The sequence below is a fragment of the Gopherus evgoodei genome, chromosome 5 (assembly GCF_007399415.2).
Source record: "Gopherus evgoodei ecotype Sinaloan lineage chromosome 5, rGopEvg1_v1.p, whole genome shotgun sequence".
Classification (NCBI taxonomy): domain Eukaryota; kingdom Metazoa; phylum Chordata; order Testudines; family Testudinidae; genus Gopherus; species Gopherus evgoodei.
The window spans coordinates 64108631-64129561 of NC_044326.1; the positions used below are offsets into that span (position 1 = coordinate 64108631).

Genomic DNA, 20931 nt, shown 5'->3' on the forward strand with positions numbered 1-20931 from the left:
GCTTCCCAATGGCCGTACATCCCAAAGCCCTCCTTATAGCACCACTGCCTTAGCCATCTGTTGATCGCCATAATCTTGTTACACCTTTGTTGCCCTTCTCTAGGAATCGGCAGAATCCCACTGAAGATCACCTTAGCCTCGATTTCCTTAAGCGTCTTCCCCAGTCTGGCATAGTCTTCCTTGATACATTCCAGAGAGTATCTAGCCGTATCATTCGTTCCCACATGAAGGACAATCAACGGATTCTTCCCCGCTCCCGCTAGGATCCTTTTCAGCCTCAGGTCCACATCCTATATCTTAGCACGCGGCAGACAGCACACCCTTCTGTTCTCCCGATCAGCTCTAGTTACAGGCCTGTCTATTCTTCTCAGTAAGGAGTCTCCAATCACGTAGACCTGCCTTTTCCTGGTGACAGTGTGATTCTCTGGTCTATCCCCCGCACCCACTGGCTGCAAGTCCTCTCGATTCTTATTTCCCCTTGAAATCCTCCTGGGGTTCATATTTGGTGTTGCCTCCATTGATTCCTCCCCTCCTCTTGTAGGACTATCAGCTCTTCTCTTTTTCCTTGCCCTCTCTCCTTCAGCGACCACCTGCTGTGCCCCTTCTTCATTTTCCAACTCTGCAAACCTGTTCCTGAGTTCCATTTCTCCTTCACTGGCCCGTCTTTGCCTCTGCCTGGTTCTCTTAGTCACATGCTTCCACCGTCCACTTTCCTCCCCCAGCAGTCTCTCCTCTGAATTCTTTGGTCCTGCTTCCATCTGCACGTCTGAGCTTATCCCTTCAGCCCCCTCGTGTCTGTGTGCCATCATCTGCTCAAACCCCTTCCTAAACTCAACCAGAGTTTGCACCTGCATCTCCAGTCCTCGGATCTTTTCTTCCATCAGCTCTATCAGGAGGCACTTTATGCACACAAAACTCTTTTCAGGCGCCCCCTCCAGGATCATGTACATGCCGCAGCTTCCACATCCAGTCATCCTCATTGTGTCTTTCACTGCTGCCTCTGTATCAGTCATGGCCTTCCCACCTGACGCCTGGTAGCCAACACAACACACACCGCCAGCAGGCACCAGACCAACACCTTATCCCTTAACTAACTTGTCACTTCCTCTGTCTTAGTCTCCCCTGCAACCTCCCCCTGGAAACTCCCACTGAAACGCCCCCGTTTACAGCTCTGTTTGCCGGCTCCTGTGCCGCTGCAGCTGTCTGTGCTGCTGCCTTACTGGCTGGCTACTTATATAGGACCCCTAATCAGGTAAGCCCCGCCCCCTAATCAGGGCTCCGCTGCTCTCCCAGCACACTGCCCCAGCAGCCTCCACACACACACACACACACACACACACACACACACACACACACACACACACACACTACACAATACAATCCACAAACTACAAAAACCTGCTCCTCCAACAGAACTCCCACTGAAACTCCCCTGTTTAGAGCTCTATTTGCTGGCTCCTGTGCCGTTGCAGCTGTCTGATCTTGGAGTCATTTGCAGTACTCTGGAAGCACTATGTTTCCAGAGTACTGCAATTTATAAGAGTCCTTCTCACTGTGCCTGTATCATCCTGAACTCATTCTCCAGCTTCAGAAGACTTAAAAATCATCTCCAATCATCAATGGGACAGACACAATTGAATAATATAACTGTCCTTAACGTGCATCAAGACAATACCAGGGAACTAGATGCAAGTAAGATTGCTGACATGTTCACCCAGAAAGCAACAGTGAGACATAATGTCTTTAAACTGGGATGTTAGAGAAAACAGCTTGTAGATGATTGCAATTATTCTAATATACTGTAGCCACTGTCCTCGATGTATCTGCTGCATCTACTTGTAACTGAAGAGTGGTCCTGGTAACCAATTGGCCTTCCTCAGTGAGAGCCTGAAATCGAGCTCTCTCCTTGTTGATGAAGTCCATGCATTTGGAATCATAGGAGTGGAAGGGATCTCGACAGGTCTTCTAGTCCAGTCCCCTGCACCCAAGTATTATCTACAATAATTCAGGTAATGATATTTAGCTATCAGTGCTTGGTAACTGGCTATCCTGAACTGAAGTCCAGTAGAAGTGAAGAATATTCCTCCCAATAAAACAAGTAATTTACCCTCTTTATCGACTGAAGTAGACCTAGGCTGTCTACGTTGTCCATGGCAGCCTGGACAACTAAAGAGTTAGGAACAGGATGAGAAAAAAATTCCGCCCTTTTGGCTAAGACAAAATAATTTTTTTCTGCCCTCTTGGGGGTAAGGGCACAAGTGGCTGGGGTATTCCACACTGTACTAGCTGGTTCTAGAATGGCTTTGTTAACAGGAAGTTATATTTGGCTGGATCAAGACAACTGGAGGTTCTCTATGAATTTATGCTTAGGATCCTGAATCTTCCTTAAGGGAGATTTGCAGCTCCTCTGCAACCCAACATAACATTTCTTGAAATGGCTTATGGTCATTAGGAAGGATGGAGACATTGGAGCAATCACTTCATCGAGAGATGATAAGGGCAGTCTTGTCGGTACTGGCAGAATTTCTGGATCCAGCTCATAATCCTTCTCTTCGATAGGGTCAGGAGGAATCTCTGGCTGTCCTCTTGATAGGGAAGACTGGACTGACTCCCTAGATTGTGTTGACTATGCTGGATGATACAGGCCCACCCTCCTCAGTATGGCCAATAAGATGGGTCAAACAGTGATTGTGGAGGTCCCCATGGCATGGGGTACCAACCGTTTTAAGGCAGTTGTAGATTTGGAGGTTGGTTCCAGACCAATCCAGGTCACTTGTCTATGAAGGCATGCCTCAGAGGAGGCAACATTGGTTCATTGGGTGGCTCAGAGTTTCCTGAGAAAGAAAATGCTGATTCTGCACCCATCTGCGGTACCAATGGTTCTGAAACCATGACTAGATGATGGAATTGGAGACAGACTCTTCACACAAGTTGCAACTCCTGGTGGAGTTAGAACCTTCTTTGTGAGGGAAAGACCTGGTGGTGATGGAGGCTGGGGATCTCAGAGATCAAAAGTGTCATCAGGTGAAGCATAAGACTGCTCTCTCTAGAGTGCGAGGGATCCTGTCCATATGAATCAACAGAGCTGGAGCAATTAGTACTAGAGGCACCATTGCTGCTGGAGTGCAGTCTGGTACTGAAAGAGCCCTGGATTTGTGGACTTTCTTGTCATGACCCTGTGAGTTAGAACATCCCAAGTCCTCATGGGCTGAACAAGAAGACTTGCCCCGGGTCTGACTGCGGCCTCATGGCCTTCTCCAAAAAGTGCTTCTTAAGGCAAAGTTCCCACCCCTCAAAGGTATGACCAGGGAACAAGTGGCAGAATCTACACCTTGCTGAGAGCTGTGCAATCCCAAGGCAGAAAGGCAGCATTGATGGTTATCATTGCCAGAGAAGCAGCATGGGCTGGAAGCACAGATTTGAATCTCAGTATCCTGGACATAGTCTGGGGTGGAGGGGAATTCTTCTTGATTGAGAATCTAACTATTAAACTACCAAATTTAGCTAAAAACTATCAGATAAAGCTCTAAAATATTTTAAAATATATATGTATTTGCAGCTCAAAGAATAAAGGAAGATGAAGCTCCAGACATTGGAGGTGTCAACCCAAGTCATGCAGTGGTAAAAAGAAACTGGAGAGGCAGTCAGTCCACTCTGCTTTTTATTTCCCAAGTTGGAGGCATGAGGAGAGCGAGGGCACATGTGCAGATCAACAGATACTGCTGTCAAGAATTCTCCGACGTGGGCGCATGTGTAGCCATGGAGGAATACACATAGGGACCAGCACTCGAAGAAGAACGTTAAGTTTAAGACTCTAAGAGGCACATTATACTTGTTTAATATGTAACCATTTCTCTTTCTACTTGTTATCTCTGCTCACTAACTCTTAAATCTCAATCTTTGATAATAAAGTTATGATTGTTTCAAAATAAATATATTTTAGTGCTGTGATGTTATTCAGGGTCTGATCTTGACTTGCACCAATCAAGCTGTGTGTATAGGATTCCTCTGGAGAGAGTATATCTGGTAATTTCTGTGAGTGTCCAGTGAGGGATGCATTTAGAGGGATTCAGGGGCTAGGATACACCTACTGTTAACCTGCAAGGCAAAGTAGGGGATGGCAGAGGCCTGAGGAGATTGGTTTGGTGGGCAACAGATTGACACCCGGTTAGCACCACTAACTCACTCTCTTACTGAGGCCAGGGGGAAACAATGTGATCCACAGTCCGGGGCACTCTGAGACGTGTCATACCAAGATCTAGTCCTTCTGCTCCAATGACTCTTATTCACAGTGGAACAGCTTCAATAGGAGAGATTGAAGGAACTCTACATCAGAATATCCCATAGCTCAGTTGTTAGGTCACTCCGCAGAGAGAGAACAGCTCCCTGTTCAAATCCCTTCTCCTCTGAGGCAGAGGGGAGGGACTTGAACCCAGGATCTCCCACATCTCAGGTGAGTACCTTTACCACTGGGCTAAAAGTTATGAGGATGGAGCGGTATTGGCAGTGGCTGCTTTGAGTGAACTCATCTATAGGGCTTTGAGTGAACTCATCTATAGGGCCATTCCACTAAGTGAGCTGCATGCTTATCAGATCAGGCCCCGCAGGCACATTAGGCAGAGGAAAGACACTCTTTCTCCGGTCTATGGAATGCTTGCAGGCTTAGGTGTCTGGATGTCTGGCATGGGACTTCAGCGCACATATGCTCAGGTGGACACAATGCACTTGGGGAACTTTTACTGCTAAGCAAGTTTAGTTGCCTAAGGGCTCAAAGGAAGTTGAGTAGGTATTTTGTGAATCCCAATGGGGCCTGATTCTGGGATTTAGGCACCTACAGTGGCAGTTAGGTGCCTAAATTGTTTTGTGTGCTGCATTAACTCTAGAGGTAATGCTTCATCATCCCCTAAAGGTACTGTTTCCAGAAGAACATTCTTAGGGTCACAGTACCTTTAAGGGATGATGAAGTGTTACCTCTAGAGTTAATGCAGCACACTAATCTCCCCTGCATGTGGTGCTGAGTGTTGCCAATCCACATTAGAAGGATGGTTGATTACCAGGGAACTGGGGAATTGCTCCTCTGTGTTTTCTGTGCCAACTCCAATCTCCCCTACAGTAAATCTGGCTCTGGCTCTTTTCAGAAAAACAACTGTTAGGCATTCCTCAGAAACTTAATGGATAATTTTTTAATAGAATAAGCTGCAAATCTGCATTTGTACTGGGAGATGTAGCATTATGCACATGCGTCTGAGATTAGACTCTGACTGTTATGGAGTATATTATTCTTGATATATTTGTGTAACTTCCATTAGCAGAAATAGGAGTTATGTGTATTCACTGAGTGGAGAAAACAATCCTTATTTTGTATTTTTGCATAGTGTAATGATTAGCTTTTTGCATGAATAATTAGTTTTAATTTAATCAAAACGTGCTCACATTAGCACAGGTCAAACAATAAGCCTGGTGTGAAGATGGCTTTTGGGGTCGGGGTGGGGGTTGTTTTTATTTTTTGTATATGTATATATAACAAAGAGCTTTTAAGGCTCTTTACAACTAGCATTGTACATTATTACTTTTCATTGTTTTATAATAATATATTTGCCACTTTCCATCAATTTTTGGGATCAAATCTATCATATGCTGCCACAACATGAAAATTGGAGCTATTTTGAAATGGACTGAATTATGCAAATAATTTTTGACCTAAGTTGCAGCTATCAAATGTAGAGAAACAGTAATGTAGGATAAAAACCATGTATTGGATAGTCTAGTTTAGGCTTAAATATATTTAATTGCAATTTGTTTATACTTTACCAGTTCCTACCATGAATTATTTAATTGTTCTGTCCTTTCTTTAAAAGCTCTAAATGCAACGAATTTTAATTGGACCTGCTATGCTCCCCCTCAGGAAGGAAGGAAGGATATTTCTTCCTGAAGAGTTATGAAAACAAGTTCTACACAGTTATAATGAAGCAAGCAAGCAAACAAACAAAATAGCTATTTTAGCAGGAAAATCCTTGCCAAAAATAAATCACAAGATGATTGTCATTTCTTAAAATGCAATTCTATTTGGGAGCAGAGGAAAATTCTATTAGTGATTAGCTATTTGAGATTAGGGAATGTAATGTAATCTATATTAGAAACACAAAATCTTCAGAGCATATACTTTTAGTTCAAAACAACTTTTTGATAACTTTAATCCAACTTTAGGTCTTGCTCCTACAAAGTGCAGAAGTGTAAAGGCCTCAAAAGGTACTGAGAGTGCTCAGTGCCCTGCAAGATCATGTCCTTAAATATCACAAATATGAAATTTCTCACTTACCACTGAAAAAATACAAGTGTACATAATATTTATTAACAATGAATTGATAACATTAATCAAACTATAGTCCTGTAAGGACTTCGCACTACAATAAAAAAACCTCATCTCTCACTTACAATTTTGTAGATGTGTTCTCAAAAAATAATAATTTTGAACATTAAGGACTGATAGTCAAAGTCAAATACACAAATCTATGCCCATTTTGAACATATAGGATATGATGATCCTGCAAGGCAATGCACAGCTGAACATCTGTCAGTTCATGACACGCAGTATATTATAATTATGGCAAGCATGTATACATGTCAAGTATTTGCACGCGTGATACTTTCGTGCACCGGATTTTGAAAATAAACAATATTGGTGTTAACTTATTCACATATAGCACTTTTTCACGAATTATTCATCATTCTTTATTATTATAAACCAGCAGCATACATCTTCTTTATGATAATCTAAAATACACCTGACAGAAAATGTTATTTAGTTTGAAGCGCATTGTACCTGTGTCTCAGGGATAATGGGACTGTCTTCAGGAGAAATCCTAAAGAAGGTGGATAAAGGTGATGACACAATGACAGGGTTTGGCCTCACAAATCCACTCAGATCACAGCTGGGAATGTCATTCTCTTCCTTCTTCATGACCAGGGTATCCATGACATAAAAGACATTCCATGGAATCCACACTGTGTGATACTGTGTGAGGAATGGTGATCGTTCAAACACCAGAGTTAGAGATGCACCACCATTTGCCACCAAATCAAACCTAGGAGAAATCATAAAGTTATTCAGCAAAGTAAAAAGAAGTCATATACTGTGCAAAGCCATTTAAAATTTGCATTTTATGGATCTGATTCTTCATCCTGTTGCTCCAGTTTTATGCCAATGTAACGTAACTGGAAGCAATGGAGAAGTTAATTAAATTACACTGGTGTAAAACTGGGGTAAGAGAGTGGAGAATATGGCCTCTGTGTTTAAATAACCAAGAACTTTTTCCTTTCTCAAAATAATAATTAAAAAAAATAATCAACAAGTAGGAAAATGTCTGATAACTGTTTTTGCGGTATTTACAAAGGAACAGTTTGCAGGGATAGTGTCTACAACTCCTGGTGTAACAAGTCTCTCTAATTAAGTAAAGGTGCAATCTCCATATTCTAATGAAAGAAGTGGCTGGCAACAAACTTACATTCCATCTTGGCGAGTGATTGTGTAACCATATTCTGGATAATGTAAAAAAGAGACATTAACTCCAATGAGTGGCGTTCCATCGGCAGTTAATACTTGGCCCCTGATGACAGATGCAAGGCTGTGGGAAAAGGTGCAGAATTAGATTATGCATTTATTTGCTCAGATATTGCTAGCATGATTATCAGTAATATACCTTAAAAAAACAAACACACCATTACATGACATCTATGTAATCCATGCTGAAACTCTGACAAGCCATTGCCCTTTTATAAGCTCTAATTTACATTCTCTAACTGCTTCTATATTTACCCTGTGTTTTAATTTGGAGCAGATTATCTTGAGAGAGTTACCAAGACCAGTAATTTAGTAATGAATTTTTAAAACTTATAAATTCTAGACTTTCCTCCTCTAAGTCATATCTCTGGCACTTTCATAAAGAAAAATGTACTTTCCAATTAATTCCAAGGCAATCTGTAACTCTGGAGGGACAAGAAGTATAAAATGTAAAGGGGGCAATAAGGAACATTAGTTCTCCAACTTTAATCAATTGCTGTGCTGAAATGCATCAAACTGCAGATTCAGGAATGCTAGTGTAAATCATCATCTTTCATTCAGTGAGATGTAAGACACCTGCTCTCAGTTATTGGTTTATTTTTAGGGCATTACTACTCTGTAAAGCACCAGTCAAACTGTGTATTGCAACCGTACTGTCATGCACTTACCAATCCCATTACATTAATACATAATTAATATTATTTACTGAACTCAGCTTAAAAAGTGCACCTCTGCCTTTCCTTCTGAGGTGTTTTCATTGGTTGGATATATTGCCAACTGAGCTAACCCTGGTTAAATGAACTGGTTAAATGAAGATTTATTTAATCCTGAACGAAATAGCCTCTTAGAACCCAGGTATTAACATGGCACAGCAGAGTGTGTGTAACTCACAAGAGCTAGCCATTTGAATTTTTGTAAGAAATCAGATAAAATAGTCATATTAATATTTAAAAAAAATTAATGATGCATTTGTTGAAAACCCACTCCATTAAATGTCACAATTGCAGTGGACATCCTAACAATGTGAATCACATATATACTTTAAAATTTCATTTTATGCTCAGGAAGGAATGATCCATTCATATTCACCTCTTATTGAAAGGACTTTCTCCAGGTATCACATGGGTGCTGTCTGGCCCTGTAAGAAAACTGATCCGGTCATAAAAAGATTTGGCAGCTTGCTGAGATGGTGATTGTTGGGTTTGGCTAATGATATCTTGGGGATCAGGCAGTCCACGACAATAGGGCTGATTTTGGCACGAACTCTGCAAGCAGCAGTCGGGATCCATGCAGTCAATTAATCCATCTGTGGGCAGAAATTCAGACATATGAATAATGCTTTTTTCTGTTCTTTATATCTGAACGAGCAATTAGACACACTTTTAATTCAGAGGGATTTAAAAATTATTAGTAGTTTAGATTTTTAATTATTCACTTTCAAAAAATGAAAGGCCCAATCTTGTACTGAGCTCCCAAACTCCCATGGAAATCAATGGGAATTGACGCCACTCAGCATCTTGCAGGTTTAGTCCTCATATTAAAAAATATTTATTACATTTTTTGCTTATATAAAACAAAAGAAAGCCTTTAGACTCTCCAGACACAGCTGACTTATAAATATTAAATACTTTTTATGGGGGTTAAGTAGCTTTTATGCAAGGTTATTTGGTATGCAAGGAAGAGAAACAGGTAACTCCCACTCTACTGCTTTCTTGAACCTATATAATGTATCTGTGCTGCAAGTAGCTTTAAATATTAAAGAACATTTATCAAGCTAGATTTTTTTTTTAACTTTAGAAGAAAGGGTTTGCGGCTACTGGCAAAAGTAATCTCCAGAAGTCTTTTGCATAAAAATGTATGAGAGCAAAATCTATGTTAAACATTTTATATTTTAATTCATGAGCAGCTGACTCTGCATGTTTGCTAACACAAACATGCTTTATGTACACATGTGGATTGTTTTTATGTATAGGTACAGCATATTCACATATGATACAGATTAAACCTGTCATCTCTAGAAATCTAATATGGTGGGGGATTAAAATCAAACTCAAATTGATTACTGTTTAATTAGCTGCAAGTAAAACAAGTCTGGAAATGTTAGCTACAGAAAGTTTTCTAGGTAATTTAATACAGTATCATAGAGCTGATAATTGTTTTCCCCCAAAGAGGAGTAAGGCTGAGATAGCTCAAGCATATTATCATTCAATTTAGATAAGGAAAGAGGAAGGACTGTATTTTACAAAAGAATAGAAAATATACTGATACAGCAGCTTGAGGAAACCTATGATAGTTCCATTTACAAAAAACAGCCAGCTTTATTATTAAAACTAAAACCACACAGGCAAATCAACCATGGTTATATTAATGCATTATGTGCTAAAATGATATAAGAAAAGTTTTCTTCCAAATGTAGCTTATGCTGCATTTTAATGTGCTGGCATAGTTTTAAGGATCTGATGATATATATCTTGCTCACATAAAACTCCCACTTCAGTCAACCAACATCAGTGGGCACTTCAGGAATGGTAAAGAAGTGACGACTCAGACCATACATTGAATTAAGAAGAAGTATTACTGATCTGGGAGGATTTTCTTAAGACTGATTCCACAAAAATATGAAAGCTTTCATAACCAAAATATTCTGATACCATATTGGTTTTGGCTGGACTAACATGGGTCAGTATTAAAACCCAGTACAGTTATGGCTAAAGACTTTGTTTTGATTTTTACACTTCTATGTCCTCCCTCAGGCAATATTTGGTACAGTTGCCAAAGAGAAATGCACAAATTTAGTCATTCATCTTTGTTAGTTTATAAAAGCAAATGTACATCTGTTGTGTAGTCTGCAGGTCATAAAACTGCATGAGATTGACATCTTCTGAACTAATCAGCAGGAAATGCATTTTTACAAGCCTCTCTGCTAACATCAATCAGAGAAAGAATCTCATTTTCACCAGCCAAGATATAGGTACACACTGTTTGTTATTTTTCGGTGGAGTTTATCAGCAACTTGCCCAAGCGAGTGACGGATGGTTATGAATCTGGCTCTCTATAACGTAAGAGAACATTTTTCATTCTCTCTCTATACTTATATAGCTAGTGCTGTCCAGTGATACTAAGTTGTCTGTCTATTGCCCTCTGTTTCAAAAAGTGGAATAGCTCAACAAAATCACTGATGTATTTTGGTTTAGCCTAAAATTATTAGACCTGACTTAGCTGCTATATTTCTGAGAGTTAAAGGAAAAAAATACAAAGAAAATCAAAGATCTTCCAGTTCATTCAATAATCATTACCAACTCAAGAAGACTATTTTGTATTTTTGATTCTAGATATAAGTTGTTCTTTCATGTACAGCAGGTATGTATATATTTGTGTAGAGAAAATCTTCAGCCATTCAGAAAGTTTAAAATCTTGTAATAAAAATCTTGGTTAGCTGTACTTTTTCCTTAGCTGAAACATGCATAGAACTGCGGCAGGACATGGTCTTGTTTTAAGAACTGCTATCACTAGATATGAATAAAAAGGCATGGAAGGGAGGGGTCAGAACTCCCCCAGGGAGTGTTTTGTCCCATTGTCCCAGCCTCACCCCCTGGAAAGCCCCCTGGCATGTTTGGGAAGTTAATTCAAAACAGAACATAGATAAGAGACCTACAAATTGGCAAATCATAAGCCCCATTTTTAAAAGAAACACCAGTTATGTGGGAGGTTGATGGGGAATATTTCTCAAAGGTGCATTTTAGAATTATATTCTGCAAAGCTGGCCAAGGAAGGATGGCAACATCACTTAACCCTCGTAACTGACATTCCTTTTGAAATTCTATATACTATGGAGTCAGGGTGTAGGAAAGGCATCTTTTGCATAGATTTATTTCACTATAAGTTGACTTTCGTGATTAATGGAAGTTCCAGCTCTTTCTGACTATTTTAAGGTCACATATAGCTCAGAATAGGACCCAATCCAAATCTCCTATTTAATCAGTGAGTTTTCCAATTGACTTTAATGAGAAGCAAACCAGGCTGTTACTGTATAAATCAGCACTATAAAACTCCACAGAAGGTTGCTGCTGAGACTGAGTGCCTGCTGAGTTTTTAAATGGCTTGGAGAACCTGTAGAGCTGATAAAGCCTGCATATTTTCTCCTGCAGAAATAAACTCCGTAGGCTCCTTGCCCAAGCAACTTTTTCTTTTGAGGAGATTCCCAAGATCTACAGACTCTTAATAGATATTTCAGTCCCTCATTGCTCCTTATACTGTACATATGGAGTTGTGTTTCATGATAAACTGATTGCAACTGAGAAAAAAGACTTTACTTTAATTTCAGAAGATAAGTGAGATCCTTACATGTAAATTTTACTTTACTCTGAGCCATAACTAGCTGATGATTTTTATATGAAACCACAATTGACTTAAATGGAAATTCTACATACATGATAATGATAAAATATGGGTCTTTTTTATACAGTGTAATACAGGAGCAATTTTTCTAAGTGAGGAAGTATAAGCATTCTCTGTCTTTGGCTGCATATGCTTTGTTCCCACTGAATTCAAATGGAGTCCCTTCTCTCCTCACAAGTACATTAAGAGCAGAATTCAGCCTATGCTCATTGTGTGCATCCATAGTCTAAGCCAGGTCTACACTAAAAAGTTAAGTTGACCCAGCTACATCGCTCAGGGGTGTGAAAAATTTTCCATTTACCTAACCACCACCTCCTGGGCAGAGGGACAAACTACAATGATGAGAGAACAACCTCCTGTTCTTGTAGTGAGTGGCTACATTGAAGTGCTACAGAGGCATTGCTACAGTGCTGCAGTGTTTTAACTGTAGATGTAGCCTAAGGGTATATCTACACTGCAAAAAGAAACCCACAGCAGTGAGTCTGAAACCTGTATAAACTGACTCAGACTCATACTAAAGGGTTAAAAATAGCAATATACTGTTCCTCCTTGGGCTGGAGCCCAGACTCAAACATCGTGACAGGGTTGGGTCTCAGAACTTGAGCTACAGCCCAAGTGAGAATGTCTACTCTGCTATTTTTAGCACTGTAGCACAATCAGAGTCAGTTGACCAGCAGTCTCAGACTTGCTGCTATGGGGGTATATATATATATATATATATATATATATATATTTCTGCAATGTAGATGTACATGAAAGCTACATTCTCTCCTGTTATAAACTGTCACAGCTCCACTGAAGTTTACTTCATTGATTCCAGTGGTGCTATGCCAACTTACACAGGTCAGAGAGCTTGGGCCAATATTGGCTCACTGCCCAACTAAACCAACTAGTCACTAGAGCCTAATGGGTCACCTAAGGACCCAAACAGTGAAACATAACTCAAAATATAAAATAAGCGATACAGAAGTGTTGGAAATAAACATTTATCTTAACATACAATCTGAAAAATAGAAAACAAACTTAGCAAAGATATTTTGACAATAATGTTTTCCTCATGTATGATCAGAACGGTAAATGTTGTTACTACTATTCTTTATTATGAGTATTACGGAGATCAGGGCCGCATCATGCTAGACCAGGGGTAGGCAACCTATGGCACGCGTGCTGAAGGCGGTACGTGAGCTGATTTTCAGTGGCACTCACACTGCCCGGGTCCTGCCCACTGGTCTGGGGGGCTCTGCATTTTAATTTAATTTTAAATGAAGCTTCTTAAAGATTTTAAAAAACTTATTTACTTTACATACAACAATAGTTTAGTTATATAATATAGTCTTATAGAAAGAGATCTTCTTAAAATATTAAAATTTATTACTGGCACACAAAATCTTAAATTAGAGTGAATAAATGAAGACTCGGCACACCACTTCTGAAAGGCTGCCAAGTCCTGTGCTAGACAGAAGCAAAGAGACTATGAGGAAGGGAATCGGAGCAAACAGCCAGTCAAAACAGGGAAGGAATGTCCAGAGCAAAAACTGAAATCAGGCATTGATGACATAACCAGTGTCCAAAGGTCCTTATTGAAGCTGCTTGCCTCTGCTCCTTCTGGCTGAGCTTCTGGGTTGCCCCTCACAGCAGTTCCATTTCCCCAGACTCACAAAGAGGCAGGAGGGTGGGGATGCTCTCCCCTGCAGAGTTCTGAGATGCTGGGGGAGAGGAGCTACAGGGTAATGTGAAGTTCAATCTAATATTTTACTATATTATTTCCTTCACATGGTAGATGTGATTCTGAAGACAAGTTGACAAGTAATATCTACCTTTTATATCTCTTTTAGGCCCCAACCCCGCAGTGAGATGTACGCAAGCAGATCCCTGAAGCCAGTGGTCCTGCATGCATGTCATTGTGGATTGGGGCCTTGTTATCTATAAAGGAATATTCAATTTGTTGGATAAGTGACAGACCACAGGATAGTAAGTAAAAGAATGGTGCTGAGAGTGTCCTGTTCATTACCTGGCTTCACAGGTTATGGATAAATGAGCTATTCTTACACTGGGCACACATCCTGTGATCCAATTGTTTCTAATGATATGGTCCCAAATGCAAAGTCCTTACACAATCCTTTCACTCAATGATATTCCTAATGAAGTCAATGAAAATGTTGTCTTAGTAAAGATTTTAGAACTGTTCTGTATTTGCGAACAATATATTTCTAATGCTCACGGAATTAAGACCCTACTGTTTGTCCTTGCATAAAATAACTTTATCTGGAATCTAATGTGTCACTAATGGATTTCTAAATACACCTTTCAGAGGAGTAGCCATGTTAGTCTGGATCTGTAAAAGCAACAAAGAGTCCTGTGGCACCTTATAGACTAAGAGACGTATTGGAGCATGAGCTTTCGTGGGTGAATACCCACTTCGTCAGATGCATGTAGTGGAAATTTCCAGAGGCAGGTATAAATGTGCAAGCAAGTTTCCACTACATGCATCAGACGAAGTGGGTATTCACCCACGAAAGCTCATGCTCCAGTACATCTGTTGGTCTATAAGGTGCCACAGGACTCTTTGCTGCTAAATACACCTTTGAAACCAACTCTTAAGGGTTTGCTGGCAACCCAAATGAAGGCAGTCAATGTTGTGGTACCACTCATTTTTACATGCATCTCATCAATTTAGTAAAATATATGTATGATTCTCATAGCAGCATTTTTTCACCTGATTGTAAAATTCTTTGCTTCTCAATATATTTTCCCCAGTGTTAAAATTTAACTCTGTATAACTTACCTCCTTCATTGTCCTTGCTATCAGTGCACAGAGTTTCCATGGCTACATCACATCCTGCTCCTCTCCATCCTGGCTGGCAAACACAATGCCAACCATTTTGGTCCAATGTACATCTTCCATTGCTATTGCACAGACCAGGGCAGCCCTCTGTCAAAAGAGACAAAGAAGGAAATCACAAGTGATTTAAATATTGCAATTATTTTCAGAAAAAAAAATACAAACAGGGGACACTTACTGGGAACAGGCCTTTATAATAGCACAAATACTGTAATTGCACATGGAGAGGAACAGCAACATTACCTAGGGAAATCTAATTCTTAACCAAGTGGCATCTTTGATTGGCCTGACACTTGAGACACCACTTACCTGTGCAGGCAGGAAATATATGCAACAATCCTCTAAAATACCTGCAGGCCAGACAAAATTAAATTTTTATTTTCTTTGAGAAAGCAACAAGAGAGGAGCACACAGCGCAAAACACAGTCATGTATAGTGATACCATTTCTGTGCTTGTGGTATATTTGCCCTGTGCAATATTGGTCACTTACTGGTACAGATTTTGTTAAGCTCCTCATTACTTTAAATAAATCCCTCCAGATTCTGAAGTATGAAAGTGAGTATAATTCTATGCACACAGTAAAAGAGAACATTAATTTTATCTGGTCTCAGAGTTGCCGTATATTCATGTGAAATTACAGTGCATTAAATAATCACACAAAGTATAAGCCAGTTTTAATGACTATACTTTATGCCAAAAGTACATTCCTTTTCACAGAATAAGCAAAGCCCAGGAAATAGTGAAGCAGCTCAGCATCTAGTCTAACAAACATTAGGATTCAGGCTGCATACGGATGGGACAGGACTGACAGGATTTCCAACTAAATGTAATAGCTGTGCGTATTTGATTACTTAAGACGGACAAAATGAAATACCATAAGGACCACAATAAAACATTGATAGACTGAACAAAAACACGGTAGTGACGTGCTTCAAGACAGATAGCGGAGAGTGATTCTTTGTGACAATCTCCCTAAGGCTTTGTGCTGTTACCTTTATATCCTATCTTGTCTGCTTTTATGGCCAAGGAGGGAAAATTTGGGAAACAATTAAAATAATTTAATATATCCAAAATCTATAATTGTTTTCAGTCTAACATTACATAAAAACAATATCTGTCACCTCCTACTGATGAAATCTGGCATGCAGCCAACATGATCCTATGAGGATGATGACACTTTATAAATATGTAGATTCTAGTTCCTTATCTATGATAGTGATAAGACATTGACAGAAGCAAGTACAGAAATGGTATTAAATATCCTAAGAAGAAGTGTCGGCTACAAATCAGATATTTTTGGACACAACAGTTATTTGTAACTTTACACAGTATAAAAATAAATAAAACTTGCCACAGCACTTTTTAATTTTTATTGGTTTTGCTTTATCTACCTATATGTAAACTAGAAAACTGCCTGGTTTTGGTTAATGTTTAGTCACTCTTGGAACAATCTGTTCAAGATAATTATATTAGTTTTTCTTCTAAGGAATTATTAATTTACTGACTCCCTTCTCCACCTATGTAGCGTGAAATAAAAAAAAGGCTATGGGGCACTGGCTTTGTAAAATGTTGAAGGTACGGAAGGAAGGGAATCGTAACAGCCTCTCATAACAAGGTATGACAGAGTTATACTTATGGATATCATGTCATCATGCCAGGCTGAGATTAGTCTTGCTGCCTTTTTTCTTTTCAGGCTGCAGTTGCCAACTGTATTTTTTATCTGTATGTGCAGAAGGCTAATTTTGCTTCTGAATACATTTCTTCTGCTTTATTTACAGAAGACAGAGATTTAATTCCCCTACTGACAAAGTGTTACAGAAGTCACCTGAGTGCACTCAAGACTTATGTATGAAAGCCTGGATATTGTCATGAATATTGCCATATTCTAATGAAAACAGCACAAAAAAGGAATAGAAAAAAGGTAATTTGGGGAAAGAGGGATAGGGATTTTCTTTTTGGAAGTATTTTTTCACCTATTTTTTACCATAACTGAAGATATGAGAAACTCTGCTGTTTTATGCTGGGCCTTATTCTGTCCATGAATTTTGTATCTCTGATTCATTCCATTGCAAACATTGTAAGGCTTTTAATAGCTTCTCATACAAAACTTAAAATAGGATTTCACATAGATTTTCAAACATTTAGAGAAAGGGAGGCAACAGAATATGTATACAAAATTAAGTGGGTTGCTCTCTCTATTTAATCAAATTATGTATTAGAATTGATGGTTTCTTACTCTGTGACAAGAGTGTCAGTTTGCTTCTTTTCTTAAATATTCAATGCTTCACAACTAAGTGCCCAACTAGCGGGATTAATAAAGCAAACAGCAAATGCACTGTTATCTTCAGTTTTTGGTTTTGGAAAAAATTAATGTATTTATACATTATATATATAGAAATTTATGTAACAATTAGTTAAATGTTCATGTGTGACACAAAAGGTTTAGTATTTTAAGTCTGAGGTATGTATTAAAAGTAATGTCAACCAAATTTATAATTCATGGAATACACATAAGAAAAAAGTTGCTTTTGCAAAATCTAGTGCAGTGGTCAATATAAATATAAATATATCGATAAACATGTAGGCATAGGCAGGTCAACGAAGAGCAAATATACAGTACCTTTAACTATCTTATCCAAATAGTGAGCTTGAGAATTAAAAAGGAAAAAAAAAAAGAAGAACAGACAGACATTTCAGAAGTGTCACATAGGACAAGAATTGTTCAGAATTCACATGCAAATAGAGCAGGTGCAGCTGATATGAGAGAGACCTTATAGTACACAACAGAAATGTATTTCATAGCTTCTAAAAATGCAAAATATTATTTTTCAGCAAATGTAGTCATGATTCTATGAAACACTCAGCATTTAAAAACAAAGCTACAGAATAAACAGATGCTACCTTTCAAAGCCTGGGTTTTTCTTTTTTTCTTCCTTCTGACTGCTTTAGTCATATTTTGACTTTTATGTGGGACATATTTGAAAGCTAGCAAAGAAATATGATTTAAATGCATTTTAGATCAGTTATTTAGTTTATGAACTTTAAAACACTGACCAGAGTGGAAGATCAAGTCTTTGGTTTTCAGGTCATGTATTGCTCAGACAATATAACCAGCACTATATCTGAATTCTGATCTGGATTAGCAGCATTTTAGGGAGGAATAATTTGCCTCTGCTTTAGTTCAACCCAGTTATTCACCTGAGCACAAACAGCTAATTATGCAAAACAGTGAGTTAAATTATGCGAGGGGGATTTTGTGTGGAAGATAGTAGTCTAATAGTGATGAAATTGAAATTACCAAATTCATTTCATGTCGAAAGAAGGCTGATGTTAAACTAAGATCTTAGATGTATAAAAATAAACAACATTGAATATCCAAGAATAGCAAGAATCCAGCCATAAGTAATGATATCTAGAAAGAGAAGAAGCCACTGAGACATGTTAGTTGTATTCTATACCATTTAAACTTTTGGTAATTATCATCTGGAAATTTGGAAGTGGGGTTGGGGGGAGGACGGGAGAAAATTTCAGCTTCCTAGGCTTTGAGGAAGAAAATGTAAGATGCTCAAAGCATAACTTATTCTTGATAATGAGAAGGTTAAAAGTTGACAGGACAAGACGTAAATAGTAATAACAGGACATTTAATACAGTAACTACAAAATAAATGTCTTTTCATATAAACCACTACTAAAAAGGAAAGAGATATACCTGCATTTCAATGTGGGCCCAATTCTCCCCTCATCATCACCAGTGTAATTCCACTGAGTTTAGTGGGGTTGCTCTGTGATTACTCTCTGATGTGCATGAGAGAAGAATCAAGTCTTGTCCATATAAACTGTGAGCACTAATATTTGTTTGAAGATTATATGCAGTATATTTATGCTACTGATACATTTAAAGTATTTATATACATGACGATAAATCACCTTATGAACAAACAGCTTAATAAGTGGAATAATATAATAAACAGTTATGGAATGGAAAATAACAAAAATGAAATGGAAGAAAATCCAAAAACTGGGAAAAGCATGTTTTTATTAAATGAGCTGACCATGCAGCATTGCCTGCCTGAATGGTACCAAAACTAAGGAGAAGTCATACAGTAAAAGATTAAATGCAAGGGTAAAGGGACCAGAGGATCTCTGACTACTTTCCTCTGCCCATCAAGGGGCTCTTCGGTGGGATTTGAGAAAATCTATCTAGTATCAGCCACTGGCACATATATATTTATAAGGACTCCCTTGCCTGTTTCTTTCTGGTATTCTGGTATGATAAAGCACTCTCATGAGCAGTTTGGCTAATGCCAATAACCAGGAGCCAAAAGGTTAACTGCAGTATCACATGATGAAAGGGAAAAGAGGCCGTAAAACAAACAAATCTATCTGGGTGCTATGTTGACAGGGTCAGGAGGGAGATGTGTCCAGGCCTCCTCAACCAGGAGTGGCAGATTGATGCAGGGCTTAGGTGTAAAGTATGTTAAAAAGCTGATGCTGTGAGGGGGGTAAAGGGAATTCTCATGGTTCTGAATGGAATGTGGAAAAATACAAGCAGAGGTGTAAAATTCCAAAGATTTTCTAGTATTATTATACCAAAAAACCCAACAACCCCCAAGTACATATTGCACTCACAAATTGTGCAGTATAAACAGGTACATACTTAACAAGTGGCAGATACATTTCCCTTATAAACTGTCCTGCAAAGAATTGTTAATGCTGGCTGGAAAATTCACATTTACCACTGTGTGTTTCATCACAGATCACAAATCAGACTTTTTTAAATTTAATGTTTCCCATTAGTCTTCCATTAGAGATATAAGTAGGTAACATCCTTAGCGTATTCATATGCTATTTTCAGTAGATGTGCTAGAACAGCTACAGTCTGCAAATAAGTATATATTAAATCCATTTATTCCAATCAGCTCCTGTTTAAATCAGCATGAGCAGCATACCCATTGATTTGATATTCCTTAATTGGTACTCACTGCACTGTTTTATTACTGATTACCCTGTCATAAAGGATTGTAACAGTGACATAATTTTAAATGCTGTATAACAAATTCATATTCTTATTAATTTATTCATACAATTTACGAGAGATTTTCACTTACCATAATCTTTCTAGTCAAAGATTAGAATATAACATGCCAAATTTCTGTTTAGTAAATAGAATCGTCAGGAAGTCTATCTAGTCTGATACTGTGCCAAAATACTTTGCCAGTATTAACAGCTTTTTCTTCAGACTGGGAACATAAACATTGTTCTTAGGAATATTAGCTATGGGTTTTACTATTTAATTTTTCCTGTTCTGGAAAGTTTGCTAAAAGGAAAAAAATTAAGTTTGGCTCCACAAAAACCACATAAGAATGCCTTGAATGACTCCCAAATATGGGTATTTGTTGCCTTGGCTACACATAGCAGGCTTTAGGCAAATGATTTAACGGATGCCGTGGATTAATGCTGGGGGAGAAGGACGTGGAATTAGCATACCTGTGTGTGGAAGAAGTATGAAATGAACTTCACAAAAATAGCAGACACATGGATGGATCATTAACAAACAGTTTGGCACAGATATAGCTGTATAGTACTAACACTTAATTTCATTGTGGAGCCTAATCATCCCAAAAGGAGCGTGCAAAACTAACTGCAGCATGTTTCCTTTTCATCTACTTTACATATAAACCCTATAGTCCATAATCTTAATTATGGACTCATTTACAGCGGTGTAAATCCAGGGCAACTCTGCTGTAATCAAGAGTTACTTCACTATAACTAGGAACAGAATTTTGCCCCCTGACACCATCCATCAAGAAGCAAAGAAGTAAAGAAAGAAAGAAAGAAAGAAATAAACCAATCAACAAAACCTTGTCAGTCTAGGCCAGCATAAAAGAGTGAGGCTGAAAACCTCCTCCGTCTTTTTTGCTTCCTTCATCTTAGAGAAGGCTCCCATTCCTTCCATGCTCTAGCTCTGACTCTCTTTTCCTTAGTCCTCTCCAGTCTTGTCAGAGCAGAAAAAGAAAGAAGAAATCAGAAAGAATGAAGAAAAACAGAAGGAGAGGAAAGAGGTTAAGAGAAGCATTCTGCTTCAGAGAAAAAGCTAGCAATGTAGGGGAGAGAACCACTGGAACACTG

At 38.7% G+C, this 20931-nt stretch overlaps 1 protein-coding gene across 15 annotated transcripts in view; it reads right to left on the bottom strand.

The window, feature by feature from the left end:
• The window catches only part of TENM3 (teneurin transmembrane protein 3), a 2266571-nt gene that overhangs the window by 76760 nt on the left and 2168880 nt on the right, over nt 1-20931 (bottom strand). For 9 of the 15 annotated variants that reach the window (XM_030563289.1, XM_030563287.1, XM_030563282.1 and 6 more), the window contains 6 exons: nt 17423-17449; nt 15795-15812; nt 14745-14891; nt 8651-8867; nt 7506-7625; nt 6824-7085 (listed from right to left, as the gene is read on the bottom strand). In XM_030563289.1, coding sequence (XP_030419149.1) covers nt 6824-7085; nt 7506-7625; nt 8651-8867; nt 14745-14891; nt 15795-15812; nt 17423-17449 — 791 coding nt within the window. The remainder of the gene's footprint in view (nt 1-6823; nt 7086-7505; nt 7626-8650; nt 8868-14744; nt 14892-15794; nt 15813-17422; nt 17450-20931) is intronic. The other 6 variants (XM_030563286.1, XM_030563291.1, XM_030563281.1 and 3 more) reach the window with 2 other exon arrangements.